Source organism: Budorcas taxicolor, chromosome 1 (genome assembly GCF_023091745.1).
Source record: "Budorcas taxicolor isolate Tak-1 chromosome 1, Takin1.1, whole genome shotgun sequence".
NCBI classification, from domain to species: Eukaryota; Metazoa; Chordata; class Mammalia; order Artiodactyla; family Bovidae; genus Budorcas; species Budorcas taxicolor.
This window is the reverse complement of record NC_068910.1, coordinates 14,108,554-14,134,845: the sequence shown is the minus strand read 5'-3', so window position 1 is coordinate 14,134,845 and position 26,292 is coordinate 14,108,554. Positions and strand designations below refer to the sequence as shown.

The following is a 26,292-nucleotide window of genomic DNA, read 5'->3' as shown; positions in this document are numbered from 1 at the left end:
CAGGTGAGAAAAAATGTGCCCAACTGCTTTTCCAGACCCCGAAACCCCTCCAAGATCATGATTCCATGAACTCACATGGGACTAATGGGCCCTAGTCCTAGGGCATCTAATGCTGTGTATACAAAAGCAATAAGAATGTTAACTGCTTACTGCTAAAAGATCAAGTGAATTCAAAGTGCAAAGAAAGCACAAAACAGCTGCACTCACAGCAATTATGTTGAAGAAGTCGTCATCCCCCAGCGTATCCAAAATAGACGAGACTGTTTGCTTTGCGATCGTCATACGGAGCCCTTTCATGCTGCCACTGACATCGACTAAAATGACCACGTCTTTTGGAGAAGTCGCTGCCTGGATGTACCTATGTCCGAGGAAAATTAAGCAAAAATGAATTCTGAATCTCTCTGCAAATTTTCTCTTTTAAAAAATAACTATGAGGTTTGACCATTTCCTACCACTTTCGGTTCCTGCAGTCAAAGGCAATGACTCCATTCTCATCTGGTTCCCATTTAATCCCTAGAAGAAAAATGGAGTTATGAGAAACCCAGAAACTTCAAATATTTATTCATAGCATTTCAAGGCTGTTCTGCTCTGCTGATTGAATGAACAGGGTGAAAAATCACATGCAAAGACCAACCCTGGGGCTCATCACATGCTCCATCACCAACTCTGGGAAGGTGCTTTAGGGTTGGAACACCATAGCAAACATGGCCTCAGCTCAACTGCTCCAGGATCTGCTAGAGAGTGGTGACATCTTTAGTAACCCACTGTCCATCAAGAAAGGACAATACTGCAGCTCCTTCCTAAGGCTAGTTAAAGTTTGCCAAGGCCATTTCTCACTGTTTTACAAGTTGCTGGACCTGGCTGCATCGTTTGTAGATTTCTGGGCAGAGTCATGCCCTGTTCCTGGACCCAGACAGGTAATGTCTAGAGCATGGTGGGGGTGGGGACATTAGAAAGTATTCAGTATGTTTCCATCTCAGAATATACACAGTCTGTTCTCTTGTCAGCCCTGTTTTGGCTTGGCTTTCTACAATGAAATGAAATAAAATGGCCCTAATTATGCTTTTATTATGCTGCATAATAAAAGTTGAATTTCAGTCTTTGAAGCCTAGGGGGTTTTCCCCTTACATAAAATGGGATCCAACATCCTTAGCCTTGTGGCTTGCAGACTGGTCGGGATACATCCAAACTTCACATTCTCTATTTAAAACTTAGTTTTTAAGAATAAACTTTCATTTAAAAAGAAAAGTGTTTGCTGCCTAAAAGTAAGATAGAAAACCCTTGTTTTCAACCATCAGTGTTGCTCAGGGATGGAGGATTTTGCAGTTAAAAAAATAAACACATAAAAACTGTTTTCACAGGAGAAAGGCCTGAGACTGTAGTATTGAAATTCTCCTTTCCAATTAATAAGTGCCAGTTCTCTGGACCACATTGGGCTGATAATAGGTATGTGCTTAAGATAACACTGCCTAATCATTTCAGAAATAACTATGAGATAGAAGTTTGTAAACTGAAGAGTCATTTTGTTCTGTTCTCCTTGTATCTACATCTCCCTCCCACAAATGGACCTAATTTAAAGATTCTCTGTAACAAATCAGAAAATAGAAGTAAGAGAAGCCACTGCCAAAGGAAGGTTATCAGGTAATGAAGATAAAATAAAAGTGACATGATATTGTACACTAAAGGAGAAGAATATAGTTTATTTTAAAAACATCTGACACACTGCATTTGTATAAAGCCAAGTATAGCTAGGTTGACAGTCTTGACACATAAAATGAAATTATATCCATAGTGAGGCTAAGTATTGCTCCAATGTATAACTCCACCAAGAACTGGCTTGAGTCCAGATAAAGAGAATCATTTTTAATGTGTTGACCCACAGCAGACATTCAGTGGACGTTCCTTGACTTGAGCTGTGGCCAGCGTTCTGGGCCGTAACCCTCCACCTCACCCTCCTCGGCCACCCTTCCTTCAGCACAGCCTCATCACTGTGTGCTCCGCTGGAGAAGAAAGAGGCAATCCTGTTTTACTGTCCCAGCATTCAGGCCAGGGCCTAGGGGAAAGTAATTAGTGATACTCTATATTCTCCTTTTGGATTGAGATCCTGTCCCAGAAAATGGGCTTGTAACTCCACACAGGCAATGCTGAAACTTGGTGCTTTTCAGAAAGGCTCTGGGGAAGACTCTCTCCTCTCCTCTTCTTAGCTTCTGGTGGATCCCAGCAACACTCGGCGTTCTCTGACTTGCCGCTGCATAATTGCAATTTCCTCTCTGTCTTCACATGGCTGTCTTCTCTCTGTGTCTGTGCGCCCTCCTCTCTCACAGGGACACTTGCCGCATGGGATTTAACACTTATCCAGTAGGATCACTTCCCAACTATATTAGATCTGCAAAGATCCTACTTCCATGAAAGGTAACAAGTGAGGCTCCAGGGGCACATGAATTTAGAGGGACACTATTTAACCCACTCCATGTAAAACATGTAGGACTTGTAAAATAAACATGAAGAGTGGCCACAGGGCAAAGAAGATTATCCAAGGCAGAGAGAACCACGTCTGCCAAAGTCTGAGAAGAGCACGTAGAGTTCAAGGAACCAAGGGAAGGCCGGAGTGGCTGTGCAGAGGTGTCTACCCTGAGGAAAGAGTTTGGTGACAGTGGGGACCCGGAACTACAGGCCTATGCTGGTTAGGAAAGGAGATACACACGGAGGGGACGAAGACAGTACCTCAACACAGTTCTACACACAGCTGCCCTGATGTCACAACAAAGATAACCCTTTGACTCAAAATCAGGGCTAGACGGGCTCTGGAGGATGATCTTACTCACACTTGACCTTTGGGCTCAAATCATCATTTCAAGGCAGGGACTCCAAGGCTCTCAAAGTTTAACAGATTTTCCTGAGATTTCCAGTCAGGACTACGACTTGATCTCCCAAATTCCATGCCATCATTCTCTACCTTATACAGGCAGTGTAAGGCAGTTCCATGAGAATTTACTGGATGTTAGCAAGAGTTAAGTGAATAAAAGTAAAACTGGTTTCTACACCATGGGATGAACATCTTGAGGGTCTTTAATCTGCTTAAATTCATTTTCAACCTCTGCTGCTGGGACAGCAAAAGGCAGCAGTTACCAAATTAATTTGAACATTGAGCCCTTCTGTTCCCATGAATCTCACAACAAAATGTTTTAGGAGACAAACTTCAGGAAACCCTGTCCCAGATGGGTACTACCTCTCCTAGGATATTTCAACATTTTAGTATATTTTTTTTACACAGCAATATTTTGAAAATGTTCAAGTAATCAAGTAATCTCTTCAGAGAATTAATAGATGGTTCATCTTACATCTTTGAGATCCAGGGAATTGTCACTTAACCAAGAAGCACCCCTAGAAAGCACATAATTTCTGGAAGTGTCAATATGCCTATGAGATCCCACACAGGCTGGCTGGGGCATGCACCTCAAGATAGAAAGAATGGTGCTGTTCAGCAGCAGATTTCACTGCCATGCAGCCTTCTCTCTGTGGCACTCTAGACTTCACGGCCAGCATCAGTGATGCCTAGCCTACCTTCCTCAGCTTTTATAGGACTATGTCCCTAGAACATACAGTATATCCATAGGAGAAACTGAAAATAATGCTGAAACCTCTTCGGCAGATTCAGTGCTTAAATCTAAATAAGTGTTAAAATATCGTGCAATATTCCGATATTCTATTGTTTCTCTCCCAAAGGTATTATAAACTAATATTGGAGGGAAATTAATTTCATCTAACACAACATAGTCTTCTTGCCACATGAAAATGAAGAGTAGGGCAAACAGGGCAGAGCCTAAATTGGGCATCCTCCGAAGGTCAAAATGTTCAATAAATGTGTTCCCTGCTGGAGCAGGTTGGAACTGAGTTTCTCTCACTGGTAACCAAAATCTCTGATGAATGCATTTCCCCACAAGAGGGAGCTTCATGGGGGAGTGACTTTTCCCCCTTAGCTCACCATTTTATCCTAAGGGCCTCACATGGGGCTTAGAACAAAGCAAAAATTCAGGACACACTTTTGTAAGAACGAAGAAACATCCTTTCTGCCTAAGGGCAAGTACATTTACCACTGATTGATTCTATTGTACCACTCTAAACAGGAAAAGAAGCATCCTAAAAAGAAAAAAGGATCCTAGAAAAAAAACCAAACATGGATCCCTCATCTAACAATCATTTTACATCCAGGAGACAAGAGGTGTACTCTGTTCAACACTAGGCACAGAGTGAGCTCTGAGATGTATCAGGGTAGTGAAGCCCTTTGGAGGACTATGACACATGTCTTTATTTAGACAGAAAATATGCAGAAATTTTACAAAGTCAGAATTCTGCCACAAATGTCATAAAAGAACTGTAAGCATTTCTGTGTCAACTATTCTGATTGTGACTGATAAAAATCTTGTACACAAATTAATCTCTCCTAGGAAAATGAATTTGAGCAAACTCTGGGAGACAGTGGAGAACAGAGGAGCCTGGCATGCTGCAGTCCATGAGGTCACAAAGAATCGGACGTGACTTAGCGACTGAACATTAGATAAACCCTTTATGAGGATTTTGTTCTGTTATGGACTGAACGTTTGTGTCCAGCAACATTCGTAGGTTGAAGAACCCCTATGTTCTGATATTAAGAAGTGATTGTTTTCGCGAATAGGTTTGGATGAAGTCATGAGACTGGAGCCCCCATGATGGGATTAGTGTCCTTCCAGAAAGAGTAAGAAAAACTAGAGCCTCTTCTCTCTCCCATGTTAGGACACAGGGAGAAGTAGCCATCTGTAAGCCAAAAACAGGGGTTTCATCAAGAATCAAATCTTCATCTTGGTCTTCCCAGCCTCAAAAACAATGAGGAATAAATGTCTATTGTTTAAGTCGCACACACCTAGTCTGTGGTGTTTTGTTATAGCAGCCCAAGATGACTAATACATCTCTATTATCAAATTTCAAATTTGAAACTTTTGAATTCAGTTTGAAGACTTCCTGCTGGTGGAGACAATAGATAGTCTGTGGTTTCTTTTTATTTACTCCACCTTCATTCAAATGCCGCCTTGTTAAGTTGTTCCTGTGGCTTCCTGATGGATCAGCCCCCCACCATGCTCTATTTTCACATCTGCATTAAATTTACTCACTGTTGAGTATATCAGAGCAGACTGCAATTTGGTGACACTGGAACTTTAATAGACCACTGTTTATTATAATGTTATCTTTAATAGGATGCTTATTGTTTAAATTTCTGTGAGCTCCAGGAGGAACCATGCATGCCCTGCTGAACACAGCTCTTGGGAAATGTTGACTAATCTGGCAAAGCAGGCACTCGGCAGGCAAGTCTCAGGGGACAGATGCTGTGTGCAGGGCAAACAGCTCCTGCAGGCAGAGGCTGGCAGTCTCAGAGCCTCAAAGTGAGAAGACATCAGGTGCCTAGTCTTACTTAATGAAAACATAAAAGACTCTACTTAATTGCTCCAAGATTATGCAGGGCATTTTTTTTTTTCCTTCTTTTAGGTTGAGCTTGTTAATTTCTACAGCTGTGATGCTGGCACAATTGCAGCCTCGAGTCCTGTTTCACAACTTGTAAGCAAAATTAAAACCTCCCTTTTTTTTCTTCCTTTTTTAATTACAATTTAAACCTAGCCAATATTACATTCCTATTGCAAAGCAGAGGCCTGAGAAGGCCACAGAAGGAACACTTGTTCCAAAGTCATGGTGGATTGTTTGAGGGTGCTCTTGGTGGCACTGACATCAGTAGTGCTTTGGCCATTTCAGCCTCTTCCTCTCAGCCGTGGAGTGGGGAAGCCTAAGCTCAAATTTTTCCATTTCTTACATTTTTCAGTTGGAATTTAACTCAGCTGATCATGGCTTTCTCCTTTCCCTGGTAATAACAACAATGATAACAGTAATAGCAATAAAAGCAATCTCTTGTGCAGAAAGATTAAGTGTGGTATGTTTCACACCCCAACTCCTCACTTTTGGTGGTGAATCTATGAACTACTCTATTGAGAAAGACGCTGAAATGACATGTAGGTCCTTACATGGGTGTGCACACATATGCAGATGCCACACTGCATTTCTGTCCTGTACTCTGTTAACAGATTTAAAATATTTGAATTTAATCCTTCATTTTCTCCTAAGGGAAGAGAAAAAAACTTTTAACCCTGAACCCTAAAGGAAAATACCACAGAATCAGTAACTTGAATTGTAATTCTCAATGCAGGGATACTCACCTGGATACTGCCTAAAAAAGCCCTTTGCACTTCCAAAGTACTGCCATATGAGACTTGGGTCACGATCAAAGTTATCCACAAAAACTTTGTTTAGGGATTCGGACCAGTAAACTCCATTGACAATTGCTGGATCTGGAGAAAAACAGAAGGGGAAGAGAGAAAGAAGAGAAATGTTACAAACCAAAGTGAAACTGAACCCAGATGGCATTTCATACAGCTGACAGATATCACCATGGGGCAGGAAGATGTGAAGAAAGTTAAGACCTCCCAAATGGCTAGCTCCTAGGAACTGAATACATTAGGGCTTCCCCATCCTGCTTGAGCCCGCCAAGCCACCCAGGAGCCTCTGTTTATAACTCCTTACTTGAAAGGCACATCCCTTTTTGGTTAACTTTGAATCTGGCTGAGCAAATAGTTCCTTAGAAAGAAAGAGAGATCTTCTTAGCACTCTGTTCTTCGTTTTGGCTCCTGAGTCAGAACTCAGTATTAAAAACCGGAAAAATGTGTTTTCTGTCACTACAATCACCTAAGTCAACACAGTGCTGTTTTAGTTCTCTCCACCTCTAACATAAAAGTTTGTTTCAAAAATAAATAAATTGGAATTACACAACTAAATCTCTCTACTTCTTCTGTTCAGCAGATTATGAGCTCCTTGAGGGCAGGAATCATCTTGTCTTGGTAGCCTGCTGCACACCTTTGACCAGCACGTGGCAGAAACGCCAGAAATGTTAGATGGATAAAGAAATGAATGGATGGATGAATAAAAACAAAGGTTGTTCTCCAATTCCATACAACTGTCTACTCTTCTGCCCTGTGAATCCTTGAGTCAATCTCTTTTCCTCATCCTTAGCAGTCCAAAGATAACCCCTTGCCTTTTGTCCACAGATAAGAATTCAGAGTGAAGACAAAGACAGAAAATAAACAAATTATATCTTGTATGCTGGTCAAAGATCATCCTCTGACCCCACTGAGGATGCTCTTTAAATGGCCATTTTTCTTTAACCTTAGAAGATTGTATTTCAAAATGATGAAACACTCAGCAAAATTTTGTTATAAGAGAATAGACAATTGTCCACTCCCAGTACAATGAGGGTTAGGATCAGCAATTAAGCCAGTGTGCCACAACTACTGAGCCCATGCTCTAGAGCCTGCGAACCTCAACTACTGAGCCAGCTCACCTAGAGCTGTGCTCCACAGCAAGAGAAGCCCCCACACAGCAATGAAGAGCAGCCTCAGCTCATCACAACTAGAGAAAGGTTGTGTGCAGCGAAAAAGACCCATAACAGCCAAAAAATAAAATAAGTAAATCTTAAAAAAACCCACAAACATTGACAAAAATGGATTAATGGCCACAGGCATTCAAAAGCCATCAGCGGAGTTAGTCCATTGCCCTGGAGTCCAGCACCCTCACCAGAATCCCTGCGGGACTGTGAATCACAGCAACCCCACTGTGGCATCCTCATTTCAAAATCCTTCCATACTTCGCAGACAGTGGGAAAGGGGACAGACTCCATCAGTCCAGTCAAGTCACACAGCAAGCCAACAAGCAAAGCAACTCTAGAAATGCTTATATAAATTAGGACACCACAAGAAAGCTCACTGTTGGTTCTGGTGGTACTGGTGCTCACCACTCCTCTGCCCCGGCTGCCTGCCTTTGCCAGTTGATTCCCTCTAAGAGGATGAGGATGAGACAGAGCTCAAGATATAGGTCTAACTCAGTGGACAGACATGGCACCTTGTCTTACTGCCTCACCTCCAGCCTACCTCATTCTTTCAGACCACTTACCCAGATTAAACAGGCCATTGGGATTCTAGCTTTCATCTCAAAGGTAAATGCTCTAACTCTTTTAAACTATAATAAACCATGTCCTAGACCAGGAGAGTGAAAACAATCAACTTTTTCCAGCAAAGTAATTTTGAGTAAGACTTTATCCTCACCATTTTGGAAAATATGGTGCATTATTGTTCCTGTCCATGCTTGACAATAATTACTGTGACTCACTCCTTGCTGTGAAAGCCACTTAAATTAATACACAAAGGTGCAAATACAATAATGACATTGAAAAATCCACAGTTCTTTGTCTCGTCCATCAATGACTTCAATTATAAAAACTTTCCACAAATTAGAGGCAAAAATTCCATTTCAGTAGCTCTCTGTGTTTCAACATGTTAAAAAGTTCACCATCTTTCAGTTAGACGATTTTTTCTTGAGCGTGGTTTCTCTGGTGGTAGTAAAAGGCTTCCCCTGTCTCCAGGTGGCCCTAGTAACCTAGTGAGATTGCTCCTCCCTCTGGGAACTGTGAGCACCTTCAGAAATGCAAAAAGAACTGTGGTATCAGAGGATCATTTCACCCACTTCATTTGAACACCACAACTTGCACCAAACTTATGCCTCTTTAAGAAAAGAGGGCTTTGGTTTTCCAAGGATATGGTGAACAATGGGAGTAGAATCAGTAAAAAAAAAAAAAAACATGGCCTAGTTAAAACAGAGGCTGTGTTACACATGTCTGTATGATCAAATATTTGAAATAAGACTTGCTCGGGCTTCTGAAATGATCAGTGTATTGATTTCACAAGCCTGTTTAGCAAGTAATTTTAATAGAAGGGAAAATCTTGAACTGCTCTCCATCACTACAGTCATCTAAGAGATGGGAAAAAAAGGAACACTGTGACATTATTAAATGGAGTCTTTATCTAAATATTTAGTTTTTTAGAAAAGACAAGTTAAAAATAATTTTCTCAATAGCACTGACTGACAGAAAGTGAAAGTGAAGCAGCTCAAGGTCAGCGCTACACACTGTACCCTGTGCACCCAGGCTCCCAGATCCTCCACTGTCTACAGAGGAGGAGGGGAACACTACACTGGGGTGCGGACCGGCAGCCTATTCAGATGTTCCCTCTCTGGGTGCTGAGCTGATTTGCTTTCTTACGGCCACCTGTAAAAGTGACAGCATCCTCCTAAGCAAGCAGCTTTACCTCGTCCCTTGTTTGTGCTTTATTTCAAAATTTGTTAAAAGTTCCCTTTGCTTCAGTTAGGGTTCTTCAGGAGTCTTAGATTAATCTAAGTTTGGGGCTTTACCTTCACCCCTAATTTATAGGGTTTATTGGACTGTATTAATTTCCTATGGCTGCTGAAAGAAATTACCAGAAATTGGGGTGGGGGTAGCGGCAGGGGCTTAAAATAACAGAAATCTACTCCAGAGGTCAAGACTCCAAAATCAAGGTGTCTGCAGGGTTGGTTCCTTCTGGAGGTTTGGGGGAGAATCTGTTCCCTGCCTCCCTCCCAGCTCCTAGTGGTAGCCAGCAGCCCTTGACATTTCTTGTCTGATAAACACATCACTCCAATTTCTGCCTCCATCTTCACTTGGCCTCTGCAGGTCTATTTCTGGGTCAAATCTTTTTTATCTTTAAGAAAACCAGTCACTGGATTCGGGGTCCACCCTAAAATTCAAGATGATCTCATCTCAAAAGCTTTAACTTAATTATATCTGCAAAGACCCTATTTCCAAATACGGTCACATTTGAATGATGTACCAGAGGTTAGGACTTGAACACAGAGGCCACCTTTAGAAGCCACTATTCAATCCACTGCATGTCCTCACACTCTCTTAATTCTCCTATACAACATACCCATATTCCATGGTTGTTAATGTACAGTTTTTAACATCTGAGTTTGATACATGAAGTCTTTTTTCCAAGTGAAGGATGTTTAAGGGCCTTCTACCTTTTCCTCTTTATGGGAACAATTCAGATTTTCATGTCTGCATTATCATTTTATGAGCTTACAATTCTTCCTGACCTCTTTCAATGGATCCCACCTGTAGTGTACCAAATTGGATTTAAATCATTTCCCTTAATGTTTAGTGTTGTGTCAGTGCCTAGGCTCTTTACTCAATACAGTGAATTCCACATACCATGTTCCATTTTCTCCAATGTCCCTGTCCATTCCGCATCAATTTATGACTCATACTGGTCAATATCAACTCTAGGAACAGCAGTTCCTCCTCCTGTTTCCTCTACTTTCTGAGAGATTAAAATACTTCTGATGCCAGTCAAAAATTTATCAGCTGCTCAGCTTTTAGTAAAACAGACTACTAGCAGATGTTTAGAGAGTACGAGTCCCACACCACACTGATCAATTTGAAATTTGTATCTGAAAAGCATTCACACATCCCTGGTCTGTCTTTATAATGTATCATACAACCTATCAAAAATCATATTAGTAGCTTCCTTTTTTATTTCCCCTAAATAACTGCTCTCATAGGTGCTTTCCTCTCAAGCTTGCACATTGCTACATAGAGGTCACCTCATGTTGCAGATGGCTTTCTTTCTGCACACTCCCCTCACAGATACACACACACACACACACACACACACACACACACACACACACACACACACACACATTTTCTTTCAGTTCTAGTTCTATAACATCACATTTCAGTCCCAAGTTCCATCTTCCTGTCCCCTGAGACAATCAGCCTCAAGCAAATTCATGTATGTACAGCACTTAGCACAGCAACTGGCACATACAGAACACTCCATAAACAGTGACCATCACTTTCTCCATGTCTTAGCAAATAAATAAGATTCTGAGACGACTCCCAACTTTCCTCCCTGTTCTCTGCAGGGTGCCTCTGAGCAGTACTGCCATACTGGTGCAGTCACCAGCCTGGAACTCAGGCTCTGGAGCTGGAGTCTCAGGTTTAAGACCTCACTCAACACTTGTTAGCTACTGGCCTGGATCTGGGACTTAACCTCCCTGAGTCTCAGTGTCTTCATCTGCAGAAAGCAAATGAGAGCAGGCCTCCCTCAAGAATTGGTGATACAAAGCGCTCAGCAGGAGGGCTCCAAAACTCTCAGTGGGGACATCATCAGTTGCAGCTCTGTGGTGAGCCTCTGACACCCCAACCAGGGGAGTCCAGCTGTCCTAGGACCACCCAGGCAAGGTTCTAGGTATCTTCCCCTCTTCCTCAAATTGTCAGGGCCAGGCACTCTTGATGAATCTTCCATTCGTTCAGTCGATGAATATTTACTGAGCATCTACTATCTCAGGTATTCGGCACTGAAGCAAACAGATGATAAAGCTAACATTTCAATCTGAGGAGGGGAGACAAGGAAAAAGATATAAGAATTCAAAATAGAAATTGGTGTGATGAAGAAAATTAAAAGAGATGGTAGACTTGAGAGTTACCTTATGTGATTAGTCAGGGGAAGAGGAGTTACTCAAATTGGGTGGTCAAAAATGACCTCTTTGAGGAGACACCTGAATGCTAAGAAAGAATCAGATCAAAGCTTCCTTGGGAGCAAAAGCTCTCCAGGCAAAAGGAATAGCAAGTTCTAATGTTCACAGCAGAGAAGAAGCCTGTGTCTTGGGAGCAAAACAATAAAGCTAGGAGTGCTGCTGGAGACGTGTGAGCAAAAACGAGTGTACAGGATGGGATGGGAGAGGTGGGCAGGCTGTGGTGAGGATTTCAGCAGCTCGGTAAAAGTTTTCTGCCAATCGTGCATTTTCTAACAGACATAATCTGTGCGCCACCAGTGCCAAGGCCCATCACGCTTTTATTTGTGGTTCCAAAATCAAATTTCTTCTCTTCTAAAATCTATAGCCAGCATAGCCTTCTTCCTTCTTTCCCGGACACACTCTCCCAGCAATCAGGACCTTTATGCATGCCTTACTATTTGAGTTTCCTCTCCAGACTTCAAAGTTACCTGATACTTTCTCCATCCTTTTTTCAGTATCATTTATTCTACAGTGAATCAGCAGTACTGTGTGAAACTTGCCATTTTCTACCACAAAATATGAGCCCATTTCTATCTGAGTATACATGAACAGTTAGAATTACAAACTACTTTTACCCAAAAACCATTGTTAAAAGGGAAGGGACTGAATTCATGTTCAACTGTGTTTCTAAAGTATGGCCCTTTTAAAGGAGGTATTTGTTTCCTTCCTTGAACAAGCGGGAGGAAGGATTCAGGGCTTTCCTAAAGGTCTTTAAAGGTGTGTGACTCCTGGATACGAAATTACACCAGCAAAGGAACTGCCAGGGGCACTGAGTCCACACAGCTTCCCTTAGTGCTGCATGTTGGACCAGATTCAAGAGGAGAATGGCTGGAGAGGTTTCATGTCTCCCATTTCAGCAAGCAAATGACATCTTTGGTTCATTCTAAATAGATAAGAGATTAAATAATGAATACTTTTGATGCTAATTATCAAGCACTTAATGTGTACTGGAAAATAGCCCTTAATGTGTGGTGAATTATAAGATAGATTTATTAGCCAAATATTTATCCTTCCTCTAAAACTTAGATGTGTTACAATATTAAATGCAGCCTGCTTTTCACAAATCTGGAGGCATTTTCTGGCAGTCCTGGGATGAGATGGATAAGCAAGACTCACGGTCCAGGGCTGAACCATCTGGATGGAGTTGGGGAGCAAAATGAGTGGGGAACCAGTCTGGCAAAACCTAACCTCTAGACTCACAGTCTGCTGTCCTGCTAGACTTCAGGGCTCATTCCCCAGTGGGATTTCACATTAGTGACTGAAATTGTTTGTTAGGATTTCTTGCCTTAAATACAGCAACTTTAAGTAGTCCTCCTTTAACATATTTCAATTTTTGTGGAGAAATTTGTGTTTCTTCCTCCTTGTCACTCGTTATCCCCCTGGAATAAACCATTCCCAAGTCTTTGTCAGAGATACTAAGAAAAAGCAAATTATGAACTAGAAATATTATGAGATAGAAATCAAAATAACAATGATTTTGATAGCAGCAGAGACTGCCAGGTCTGGCACATTTACAACGTGCCACGCACTATGCTGAACAGTTACATACTCTTTCTAGTTCCATTTTAAAGATAAGAAAACTGATTCTGAGAGTCCTGAAGTCCACTGTCCCAGTATATCACCTGCCCAAGGTAGAGATCAGCTAAATTCCATGTTGTGTCCAAGCTATTAAATGGAAGAAGAGCAGAAAGAGGCCTTGAACTCTATTTACTACCCACCAGACAGTATGAGGTGGAGAGGAAAGGTGGCATGAGAGGTGTGTCTAGACACCAGGCAACACTGAAGCACAGAGCAGGCTGTCTGCCCCCAGCTATCACCAAATAGATGAAGTGGGCGGTTCCTGGAGGAGGGGACTGGGATCAGGCTTTCTTGGGGGCCCTGACAAAATATCATCACACCTAGTGCTCCAGGCATGTGAGGGAGTTGAAGAGGACATGGTGGATGAAGATAAGGTAGAGTTCATCTGCAAGGGTCCTCCAATGTGTCCCCCTTGGGGCCTCTGCTGCAGAGCCACAGTGAAGCTCTTTCAACACCATCGGCATTTGGATTTGGTGGCTGCTTGCAGAGGGAATGTTTACAAGGCATAAAATCTTAGATAAGACACTCCAGAGTGAAGCTAAGCATGGTGGGACTTTGGATTCTAAAGTGGCATCTGATAAACTGTAGTTAAGCTGGTATCATCAATGTAAAACACCTCATTTGATATGTGATCTTGTCCCATTAACTAAGTCTCCCTTGAGGCCTCTAACAAAAAGCTGAAGATTTGCTCTGATTAGAAAGGGAATAAAACTCACCTCAGGTTCAGAGACAGGGTGAACACTCACGCCTTTCCCACCAACAAGTACTAGCATAACACCAGCCTTGCAAGAGCCTTGCTGCAGCTCCCTGGAACCTGGCATCCTGAGTGCAAGTCTGGGCTGAATTCCAAGGCCAGATTGTACAGCCTGACCCAGAAGTTTCAGTAGTTTCTGTTAAGCCATCACTCAGAGACTACATCTCACTGCCCAGTGCTCTAAGATGCTCTGGCCTGGCCCAGGAGCCCTTTCCAAATCCAGTTCCCCTTCAGCTCCCAACATATACCCACACCCCCATCCTGAACAATCTTACTGATGCTTTTTCTCTTGTTACATTTATAGAAGCTGTTCCTACTGCCACTGAACAACCCATTTAAAGGGTATAAATCATGTCATATTTTCTAATATTCTCCAAAGCATTTAGCTCCTGTACTGGATGCAGTATGCACTTATTCATTCATTCATTCAGAAAAAGGTGGCTGAATGACTACTATGTGCCAGGCATTGTGCTAGGATTTAGGGACAAAGCAATGGGAAAAACTAGGCAAAGCCTTAACTCAGCAGCAAGGATAGTCCAGTGGGGAAAATAGAGAATCCAATAGTTATCTAATTAAATATACGATTATAGTCATGATTAGTATCAGAAGGGGCAAAATATGATGCTAGGGAACATGTTCTTCGGCAAGGTCTCCATAGTGTATCATTGATCAAGCTGGAATTTGAGAAATAAATAGGCACTAAAGGGGGGAGGGGGTAGAGTGGCCCTGCCATTGCCAACTGAAATTTCAATACCTGGAATTCAGAGGAGAAAAAGCTGGTAGGGGTGGGGGCAGCTCAGGATGAGAACCTAGCAGGACCTTGAAGACCCTAGGCTGTAGTCTGTTGGTCATCTCAGGAGCAATGAAGGCCCCTAGAAGGTCTGAAGAGAAGGCAGGCACAAACTACTGCCATTTGGAAAGCAACCAAGCAGAGGCAGGAAGGTGGGGGTGGAAAGGCCTGTGTAGAGGCTCCTGCTGCCCTTCCAGGGGCACAAGATGGTGCTTGCACTAGGGTGGCAGAATGGCAGTGAGAGAAGCCACTGATACAGAAAGGACGAGCTCACCAAACATGTTTTGTGCTCTGAAGCCAGGTACTTATTCCAGAGGTAGAAGCTCTCTTCCGCATTGTCCCAGCATCCAAGCAGGGAGTCCTCAACAGCAGGAAGGCTGGAGGACAGTGCTCCAGAGCACTGCGTCCTGGGGGCATTTGCCCCAAAGGGAGCTGGCATGTTCCTTAGCACACGAGTGGGAAAAATCTACTGATGGAAACAGGGAGGAGTTTGCCCTCCAGCAGCTGTATTGTCACAGATTTGCTAACACTGATTTCTTTGCTGCGACAGTCCTCAGAATGCACATCCCTGCTAGCCATTCTTGCAGCATGTCTCTAATTGATGGAACTTATTCCTAAGAAGCATGGAAAAGAAAAGGAAGAAGCCCTGACCACACGTTTGGGCCTGGAAACCTTCAGCAAGGCCCTTTCTGGGCACTGCTGTAGGCGCACATGGTGCCAGCTGCCCACGTGCCTGTGCCTTATGATCACAGCCCCTGGAAAGGCGCATCCTATCGCTGAAGGATGGGAGAACCGAGGTTCCGTGAGGGGAGAGCTACACCGTCTAGATGGGCTCGGCGGTCCTTTTCACCTAAAGGGTCCCTCAGCGGAGGCCGTGCAGGGGATGCAGGTAGAGGGTAGGGTGGGGTCATAGACACTCAGTCCTGGGCCTCTGTCCCAAATACACCCCCCCACTGCCGACCCCGGCAAAGTAAAGCCAAATAAACTTATCCATTCAGTCAACAAGCGTTTAAACATACCTAGGGTACTTGAATTCTTGTTCTATGTTCCACGGTGGGGGGTGGGAGTACAGCAACACAAAGAAACAATGCTGGAGAAAACTGATGTTAAAACAAATCACACACGATAAGAAACAATTCCCAACTAGAGAAGAGAATATACAGCTTTCATCATCTGGTACGGACCCATTCCTGATATTCACTCAGAAAGTCTCCTCTCATTTCAACCTTTCAGAAGACAGAAAGGAATTTAAAACATACTTCCTTCCATCTTGTGGCTCCCAGTAAAATATGATTTTGTGAGCCTGCCATTTGCACCGATGCTATCAGGTTTTTATTGATATTTAATATAAACACAGCCCCGAGGCTAGCAGGCACCCTGACAGGGTCTGAAATATAATTGCCAGGGAACTGTAGAAATGTGTGTAGCAATTAAGGAGCTGTCAGGGATATTGCTGGTGTGAAGACATAGAGCTGCGGGATGGACAAAGGAAGGCGCTGAATCAGAGGCTGAGGGAGCAGAGGCTGCAGAGCAAACACGGCAGCATATCACCAGGCAGTGGCTCCAGAAGCCACAGGCAGGCAGGTAAGTGGACTGCGGACACTCAGAAAGGCAGACAGAGCCCAGCGTAACTGTGCTGTTTGTCTGTAACCTCCGAAGGCAGACAGCTGACTCCCCTGCATTTGCTTAGATTTATATGGAGAGATGACAAGCAGCCTTGAGTCTGGCTTCTGAGAGAGGCCCAGGTTGGGGCATAGTAAGGAATTAATAATCTGCACTGCTTTTAAGACCTGTCACAAAGTACCAGCCTGAAAAACTGGCTTGTGGGTAGGAAAGATGGAGATGAATATGGATAAAAGATGAGTTCTGAGTGAGGAAGAAGGAAATATGAGCCTGCTGGGAGACAAGGTACAGCAGAAGGAAGATTTGAGCTGAGCCCTGAGGAGGACCATAGAACTTCTCTGAGCTGCATTTCAGGGCAAGTCCTGCCCACATCTACGCTGTCATTGATTTAAGATGCCACTTACATAATGGAGGTGCACACACACTCTCCTCCCTTTACCAGGATCACATCATCCTTTGAGATCCTGGAAAACGGGGTCTTTATAACTGGATGAGGTAGGGTGAGGAAAGAGGAGGCAGGGGGCGGGGGTTTAGTTAATGGCCGGGGTTTGAAAATTAGAATGACCAGCTCTACTAATACAGTCTTTTGTGCCTTCATTTACCTTTAAATTCCCAGGAAAGAACACCCTTTCTCAAATTTGGGATGCTACTGCTACATATCAGAGCTACATATACCACTGAAATAGCAAAATAAAGACATTTTAATCTCCTTTTTTCAAACCATGGATGGGAAGAGGCTTATGCCTTGCCCTCAGCTCCTTCTCAAAACAACACACACACACACACACACACACACACACACCCCATATGCATCCCAGGTAAGTGCTTTCAGGTAGAAGACAAAGAAATCTTTAAAGACTTTGGCCTTTGTATATTTCGTTACCTCAGAGTAATTTTCAGCAAAACATCAAACCCATGGATACACAGATTATTACTCGGAACAAGGCTAAATGTATTTAGATAAAATAAAGAGAGTCAATTTAAAGATAAGCACTAAGTAATCAGACAGGCATTGGGCAGAAACAGATGAAGATGAGAATACGGCCCATGAACGACTGGGACTGGGGAAACGTAGCTCCAGCGGCTCAAAGCGCCCATGCTCATCACCTCCTCCCAGCTTCCTGCCTAGGCAACTCTCACCCCAACCTTAACAGCACCTACACCAGAATGGTGACAGGGGACCTGTGAACACATTTCTTGTATAAAGAAAACTGTGGGTTTTCTTTAAATATATATATATATATATATATATATATATATAAATGACATATCCTCTATGTCTTCTAGCTCTGAAACTGACAAAATCCTGAAGGCATTCAGCCCCAAGAATAAGAAAATATAGTTGTGATCACATAACCAAGGGCATTTCTAGCTTAACACTGCTAAAAGTATATAAAAAGAAGTCAGAAGTAGGCCTGAGAAAGGGCAGAAAGATGCTCTAAGACGCAGACAATGTTCTCTGCAGATAGGCTGCAGGGACGACCCACCCCCTCAAGAGTTCTGTGGAAGAAGCCAATTTCATGCCAAGGTGGTTTTGATGGATATGGCACCAGGGAACTGGGTTTATATGGCTAAAACATTATAGGAATTTGCTTTTGATGCTCAATTTCATGTGAAGATATTCAGGTCAAAAGCTCCCTTCACTCCCACCCCAACGCCTAACATTGGAAGTTCAAACTTCTCCCAAAGAGCATGATGTCCACTAGGAATAATGCCAGCTTCTAACAATGCTGGCCAAGAATTAATAACAAGAATCTACCAGCCATCTTTCCACTAGACCTCATTCACCCCACAAATGCTGGTATCAACTTTATTTATTTTATTTTATTTTTTTTGGCTTGCTGAACAACAGCAGTGGGCCCAACTGAGACCAAATGACCTTATGGATCTTCAGAGGCTAATACACACTGGATCCTGAGTGGCAGGGATGGGTGCTTGATGCTGCCCTTCTCTTGTCACATAAGATTGTAAAAAATCAAAGGCTGTAGGTTTAACTCTATTTCATGATTTGTAACTAGCATGAGCATATAATTAGCCAAACTGGATCATTTTTGAGAGGAACTATTTTTATTAATGTATAGAGATAAATAGTGTAAGTATATTGTCAACAGGACACAATGGACAGACACTCCATTTATAACCCATCCCATTCCACAGGGAATGGAACTCAGTGACTCTGTATGTGTGTGTGTGTGTGTGTGTGTGTGTGTGTGCACACGCAAGTATGTGTGTATGATCTCTGATGTGATCATGATGTGCACAGTCAAAAAGGATTGGTCAGGAATCATTTTATAACAATACATCAAACACCTTCTTTTAACACTTAGCCAATCACTGTATATAAAACCATGGCCTTTTGAGTATCGGGAGCAGATGGCTAGCTGTGAATGTTCAGCCAAAGTGATTTATTGATGGGAAGAGAAACAGAGAACATTAATTAATCCACTAAATTGCTTAACTGGATGCTACTTAAGACTGTTTCTACTGTAATTATGTCAATATATTCTCTACTTCTTCAAGCTGAGAATCTCTCCAATTTAAGGACCCAAATAGCCAAATTAAAATACCTTTAAAAATTCTGCCCCATATAACTGCTTAGGGGTAGAAACTGCTTCAAGGGTAGGTTGGTCATCCAGAGATTGTCAATGGTTTCATAAAGGTTCTGGTTTCTGTCTTTCTATTCTGTATCTCACTGGGTTGGCTCCATCCTCAGACCCTATTTCTCACACATCCTAGCCTTGTACCCTGCAGCCCTTGCCCCAGCATCTCCAAGCTTTCCTCTAATGGGGCCAGAGAATTGTTGGGGCACTTAGACCATCAACACTTTTCCCACCCTACTCACAGGTGGCATGTGAGATTTTCAAATGTGTTACTTTAATTGACTTTGACCACTGCATGCCCATCCCTGAGCTAATCAAAAACACGAAGGGAAAGGGGGAGTGGGATGAATTGGGATGGACATACATACAATATTGATACTGTATATAAAATAGGTAAGTAATGAGAACCCACTGTATAGCTTACAGAACCCTATTCAGTGCTCTGTGGCGACCTAAATGGGAAGGAAATACAAAAGAGAGGGATATATGTATACATACAGTTGATTCTCTCCACTGTACAGTAGAAACTAACACAACATTGTAAAGCAACTATACTCTAAAAAGTTAATTTTAAAAAATAATAAAGTGCACTAGACATTAAAAGGTTAAAAAATGAAAAAAAAAAGAAAACTTGGAGAAGAATGAGGCATACTGATCAAATCTGCTTCAACACACTACGTCTTGGGTCTGATTTAAAGCCCAGCAGCCATGAAAGAGTTGGACACGACTGAGCGACTTCACTTTCACTTTTCACTTTCATGCACTAGAGAAGGAAATGGCAACCCACTCCAGTGTTCTTGCCTGGAGAATCCCAGGGACGGGGGAGCCTGGTGGGCTGCCGTCTATGGGGTCACAGAGAGTCAGACACGACTGAAGAGACTTAGCAGCAGCAGCAGCAGCCATGAAAGATGGTCGGGGTGGCACTGGCAGGAAGAGGAAAGCCACGGTGCCAAACCAGACATACCTCCTCCAAGTCTTCAATACGGTCACAAACACCCAAAGAGTCATCACAGAGGCCACAAAATCATATGACTTGGGATTTCACCAAACACTAATTCTGTTAAATAATTTAAATCTGGCAGGATCATTCCCCAAGTGAAGCATTTTCATACCAAACGAGGGTACAAAAAGTTTGTTCAGTGTTCTAAAGGTACATGGCAGACAGAAGAAAGCTAATCAAGGAAAGTTTAATGCAAATGATAGATCTCTTGAGATACAAGGGAAAAAAAAATCAAAGACAGGAGAAAGAAATGCTTTGTGGGAAATAATGCATCAAGTTCAGACGATTACATGCTACAAATAACAATGAAAAAGAAAAAAATGCTATCGCTACTAAAATAAAACCAACCAGACCATACATATTTAACAGAAACTTCACCAAGGAAAAAGCCAGCTGCTACGAAAATGATGTATGACAAGGACAGTCTTCAGAAATGGAAGCTGATCTCCAAAGCTTTCAAGGACAGACCTACTTACAGATTTTAGTTGGAATTATTTTAATAAGAGCATGCTTTCAAATCAAAGCATGAAAAATCTTTTCTTAAAAATTTTAGTTGTCCAAACTTTATTATTTTCTTATTTGTGGAAATATTTATTCAGGAAGGTCTTCTAACAATAAAGATGCTAAAACTTTTATATAGCGATGGTGGTTTATTTAATCAGTTTGATTAAACAGTTTCAAAACATTTTAAATTGCTAGAAGTAGAGTAAATCAAAACTCCAGTAACTTTTTGGAGTCCTAATATATTTGATTATAATTTTAGTATAGAAGGTAAAAAGACAAGCCATCTATGCAAATACAATAGAATTCAGCTTTCTTATTTAATCTACCATGATTTCACCCTTTGGTCTGTTTGATCATCGTTAAATAGCTTGGTTCTATTTTGTATGTAAATTAAAGGGAATGCAAATGTAAAGCTGATGCTATTTCAACAGCATTTACATGATTAGAATATAACAAAGTATGTGTTAGAACTGAAAGTCATGTTACTCATGGAATGTCCCAAAGCAAGGACCATCCATGATGCCAGGTCAGAATTTACAAGGTCAAAACAAAAAAGGCTACTTTGAGACTTGTCTGGTGGTACAGTGGATAAGAATCCATCTGCCAATGCAGGGGATATGGATTTGATAACTGGTCCGGAAAGCTTCCACAAACCACGGAGCAACTAAGCCTTTGTGCCACAAATACTGAGCCCGCGCCCTAGAACCCTCGAGCTGCCACTACTGAGACCATATTGCTAAAACCACCGAAGCCCATGCGCCTAGAGCCTGTGGTCTGCAACAAGAGAAGTCACCACGACAAGGAGCCCAAGCACAGCAACTGGACAGTAGCCTCTGTTTCCCGCAACTAGAGAAATCCTGTGTGCAGCAACGAAGATTAAGCCCAATCAAAAAAATAAATAAACTATATTTTTAAAAAAGGCAAGCTGGTCACTGTGAGGTCATGAATGAGTGGACTCCACAACAAGAATAAGAAACGATGTGAAGACAGAATAATAAAGTTCGTTTCAGAACAATAGTTTATCATCAAATATAGAATTATTTAAGAGAAGACATGTTATTCAAAGCAAATATTTAATTTAATTTCAGGTTGCTCAATAGTTGTTCTCTAAAACATATTATGTATTTACCATGTATATATGGAGATCTTATCTCTCACAATTGAATAAAGAATAAGACACAGTTAATTAGCATATGGGATCAATACAAATTCCTACCAGAGGGTCAATCCAATTCTTCTGAATAATACAGTCTATATAAGAAGAAAAGGAAAGAAAAGAAATACCAGAAAAAATGGGCTCTTTTGAAAGTTTTGAAAGTAGTGGACTACAGGGCACTTAGGAGTACAAAAAAATTAATAACTTTCTGAGTCCTTAACTCTCTCCAGACACTGTCTTTAAAACAAAGGAGAAAAAAAAGGTTCAAATGTTTAAAATCTCTCCAAAACTATTAGCAAAAACAATATGGAAATACATAACAGATGCACAAAGGCATCTTGGGATGAATATATTACAGACCCACAGCTACAAATTCTAAAATCTACTTAATTGTGCCAAAGAGAAACATACGAAAGACCTTTGATAAACAAAATACAGACAGCATTTCAAAAAAAAAAAAATTCTTGAGGTCTTGAGCCAAGGACTATTCCTCAGTTGGATATTTCAGACTCTGACCAGACCACCGAAACAGGCTCTGCCATCAAGCTGGCCACCTCTGAGAACAGTGACACAGCCCAAGCCTTGGTTCTAGATAGTGAGAGAATGTAATAATGAATGAATACTGTAAGAAGATTCCACCTGGGGCTTTTCATCTTAGACCAAATATAGCACTATTTTCTTGGGGGGAGAGAATGGAAATCACCAGTTTTATTCTTTCCCTTAAAAAATAACTTCTTATAATTTACAAAAATATCCTCAATATTTGAAAAATCATATGATCAGAGAGAAAACTGAAACCACTCTAATTCTGTTCATAACCACTGCTGACATTCTGATGTTCAGGCCATCTATCCCCTTCTCTGTACATTTTGCTTGCACAAACTCAAATTGTGCTGTATGTACTCATTCACAACTTAAACCCTTCCTTTTTGTTCCATTTATCAGTTTACCGAGACATAATACACCACCCTCATCTGTAATAGCAGGACAGCATTCCACTGAAAATGGAGAGAAGTAAAGTTTGTTTTCCTGAGTGGTATTTTCCATACCTAGAGTCTTTGGAGGGATTTGCTTTAAGGTAAATAACTTCCTCACAAGTGTAAGAAGAAAAGTGCCAGTGTACAGAGAAACAAAGCCTACGTTTTCACTACAGAAATGTACACGCAGAAGCCACTTCAACAGCTCACTGTTCTTGACATGTCCAAAATGATTCCCCCAAACCTTTCTCTCTCCTCTTTTTCCTATAAACAATCATTGTTTCAACTTTTCATTATGAAATACTTTCAGACTTCAAAACATTTGCAAAAACTGTGGGAAAAAAAGAATCCCATATACCCTTTATGTACTTCACCCAACTTCCCCAAAGGTTAACCTCTTACTAAACCACAGTCCAATAAGCAAAACGACACCTCATATAATACTAGCACCTCATCTACAGATCTTCTTTAAATTCCATCCACAGTCCCAGATCCAATCCAGGACCACACATTACAACAGTTGTCCTGTCTCTTTGTATGCTCAGTTCAGTTCAGTTGCTCAGTCGTGTCTGACTCTTTGTGACCCCATGAACCGCAGCACGCCAGGCCTCTCTGTCCATCACCAGCTCCTGGAGGCCACCCAAACCCATGTCCATTGTGTCAGTGATGCTATCCAACCATCTCATCCTCTGTCATCCCCTTCTCCTCCTGCCCTCAATCTTTCCCAGCATCAGGGTCTTTTCAAATGAGTCAGCTCTTCACATAAGGTGCTCAGTCACATCCAACTCTTGGCGACCCCATGGACCTTAGCCCACCAGTCTCCTCTTTCCACGGGATTTTCCAAGCAAGAATACTGGAGTGGGTTTCCATGCCCTCCTCCAGGGGATCTTCTCAACCCAGGGATCAAACCCAAGTCTCCTGAAGGAAACTATCAGGACTCAGAGAAGCCCTAAATAGTGTGTTGCTTAATACAGCTTCCGTAACAAAATCCTCCAGCTGAGCAGCTTAACACAACAGAAATTACTTCTCTCACTCTTCTGGGGACCAGAAGTACAAAATCAAGGTGTCAGCAAGGCTGGTTTCTTCTGGAGGCTCCAAGTGAGAAACGGCCCCATGTCCTTCTTCTATTAACATGATCTAGTGATTACTGGCAATCCCTGGCATTCCGTGGCCTGTCTAAGCATAACTCCAATCTCTATTTCAGCATTTATATAAATATCCTCCTCTATGTTTGTCTCTGTGTACCTGTTCTCTTCTTAAAATACTAGTCACTGGATTTAGGACCCACCCTAAAATCCAATACAATCTCATCTCCAGATCCTGCGAAGACCCTCTTTCCAACTGAAGCCACACAGTCTGAAGTGGACATGAATTCTTGAGGGAACATTATTCAATTCACTAAAATGTTCTTCAACTCAGTTGTTTAACATGTATTTTTTGGACAATGACTAGGTTAGGAGTCCTGTTAGATAATTTTTCACATTATCTTTTTATGAGACAGCATGAGTAGGTGAAAAGGATCATTTAATCTCTTTTTCTTTCTCTTTTTTTGGCCACACCATGCAGTTTACAGGATCTCAATTCCCTGACCATGTACTGAATCCCAGTCACAGCAGAGAAAGTCATGAATTCTAACCACTAGACAACCATGGAACTTCCAGGATCATTTAATTTCTTAAAATACTATCAAACAAACTCAAAACACCCTTGGTACCTTGGGAGTGATAACTTCAAATTATATTGTCTTACCTTTGGTATTTGAATTATAGATAAAACTCAGCAGCAGTTTCACAGTTCACTAATGTTTGTTACCGCAGGTGAAAATGTACTCATAAACAATCTGTTGACTACAGGAGAAATGCAAACACTTCAGCCCATGAAGTCAACAGGAGCTTGAAGCTGCTACTAAATTGGATGTTCTTATATGAGGTCATTATTTCCAAGAACTGCCAAGACTAGCTCTGCCTCACAAGCCAAGTGAAAAGGACAACTGGGACAATCGCCATGCTCAATAGCCCAGCTGCCACTTGATTACAGACAGAGATGAGGTTCACTTGCAGGATTTGTGCTCGGCAGAAATTCACCAGGGGAGAGACAGCAGCTTGTCCTTTCAAGATGACTGCAAACTGAGTCAGTGGTAATTTCACTGCTACCCATAGGGTTTCCAGGCGCCACTCTTTTACTCCTTCTGAGTAAAACTGATACATGTTCATCTCTTTCAGTCTAGCAGTGAAGCTGGCTTCTCGCAGGTTGTTTTGTGCTGAGATGCCTGGCCATGAACTGGTGAACTTTGAGTATATTCCCTAACAATCCTCATCTCACTGGGCTCACAGTTTAATGTATTTCTTTCTTCACAATTACCTTAATCAAAATGAGGAGAACCCCTCATGAGCTGCCTTCCCCAGGATCAAGTTTACCAATTTCAAAGAGATAAAGTTTTGGAAATATCCAAAGCATGCACACACACTTAACCCATGGAAAGTGGAAAGCACTGTCCTACCTGTGTGACTGCATGGAAGTTATCTTGGATTGAGAAGTTTTTGGTCAGGCAAGGCAAAGAGATGCACAGTCTTCATATGGAAACAGGGTACAAACCACATAAATCCCCAAGTAGCAAAAGAAACCATTTCACACACACACACACACACACACACACACACACACACACACACTCCTCTCTCTCTCTCTCTCTCTCTCTCTCTCTCTCTCTCTCTCTCTCTCTCAAAATACAATATAAGCAATACTGATGGTCCTGGAAAAGCAACCATAAACTGTTCATCGGAAAGGCTTCTCGGATGGCTCAGTGGTAAAGAATCCACCTGCAAATGCAGGAGACGCAGGACACATGGGTCTTTTTCTAGTCTGGAGTAAGTCAGTGGAAAGCCCACATTTTTAGATGGAATACATAAAGCACAACCATAATACTCCTGTGTAAATAGCTCTTAGCAATGAAATCTCTAAGAGAGTCTCTGTAAGTTGAAACTTCTAATTTTCCAACAAATAGCCTTCGCTTTGGCCATTCTGCCTGCGAGCCACTTCTTCTGCTCTCCCGACAAGAATGAGTACAGAGCGGACAAAGACAAATTGATCAGCAGAAGTCCTGTTCACAGCAGACATTAGTCAACAATCCTGGCAGGTGACCTGTCCACCTGCCTCTCCTGGTAGCTGGGCAGTGAGGCCTGACATAAACGTTGACTCGAGTCAGTTTACCAGCTCAGAACATAGTCTGCCATCATATAGTCGTTCAACAAACTTAGAGCAGCACAAAGTGATACCTCTGTAATTATTCATAATTCGGAGCTATCAATATTTTGTTTCCCTACTAACAACCTTACCAGAAAGGTAAATCAAGGTGGGATGTACCTTTTAGTTTCTGCATAAAACAAAGTTGGCAACTATGTCAGAGAGAATAAAACCATGTATTTTAACCCTGAATCCTCACAAAGTCCAAAATTAAAACAATGACATTGCTATAATGAAAATGTTTTATAGAATAAAATTTTAAGGTTCTGAACCAAGAAGGTAACAGAAAATAGACATTATAACACAGATTGGCACTAATATTTGTTAATTTATTTAAATATTTCTTAGCACTTAACCTTATGTGAGGCATAATTTGAAAGCAGTGATTTTCAAACTTCAAAATGCATCAGTCAATTGGAGGACTTATAAAATACAGATTTCTGCTCCTTCTCCCTGACCTCCATATAACTGATTTAACAGATCTGGGAAGAACCCAAGAGTCTGCATTTCTAACAAGTTCTCACATGATACTGATGCTCCTATT

At 41.8% G+C, this 26,292-nt stretch overlaps 1 protein-coding gene across 1 annotated transcript in view; it reads right to left on the bottom strand.

Moving 5' to 3' along the window:
* Positions 1-26,292, bottom strand: part of CACNA2D3 (calcium voltage-gated channel auxiliary subunit alpha2delta 3) — an 877,155-nt gene that overhangs the window by 422,504 nt on the left and 428,359 nt on the right. The window contains exons 6-8 of the mRNA XM_052639295.1: positions 6,240-6,371; positions 453-513; positions 208-358 (exon numbers count right to left, since the gene is read on the bottom strand). Of these exons, the coding sequence (XP_052495255.1) occupies positions 208-358; positions 453-513; positions 6,240-6,371 (344 nt within the window). The remainder of the gene's footprint in view (positions 1-207; positions 359-452; positions 514-6,239; positions 6,372-26,292) is intronic.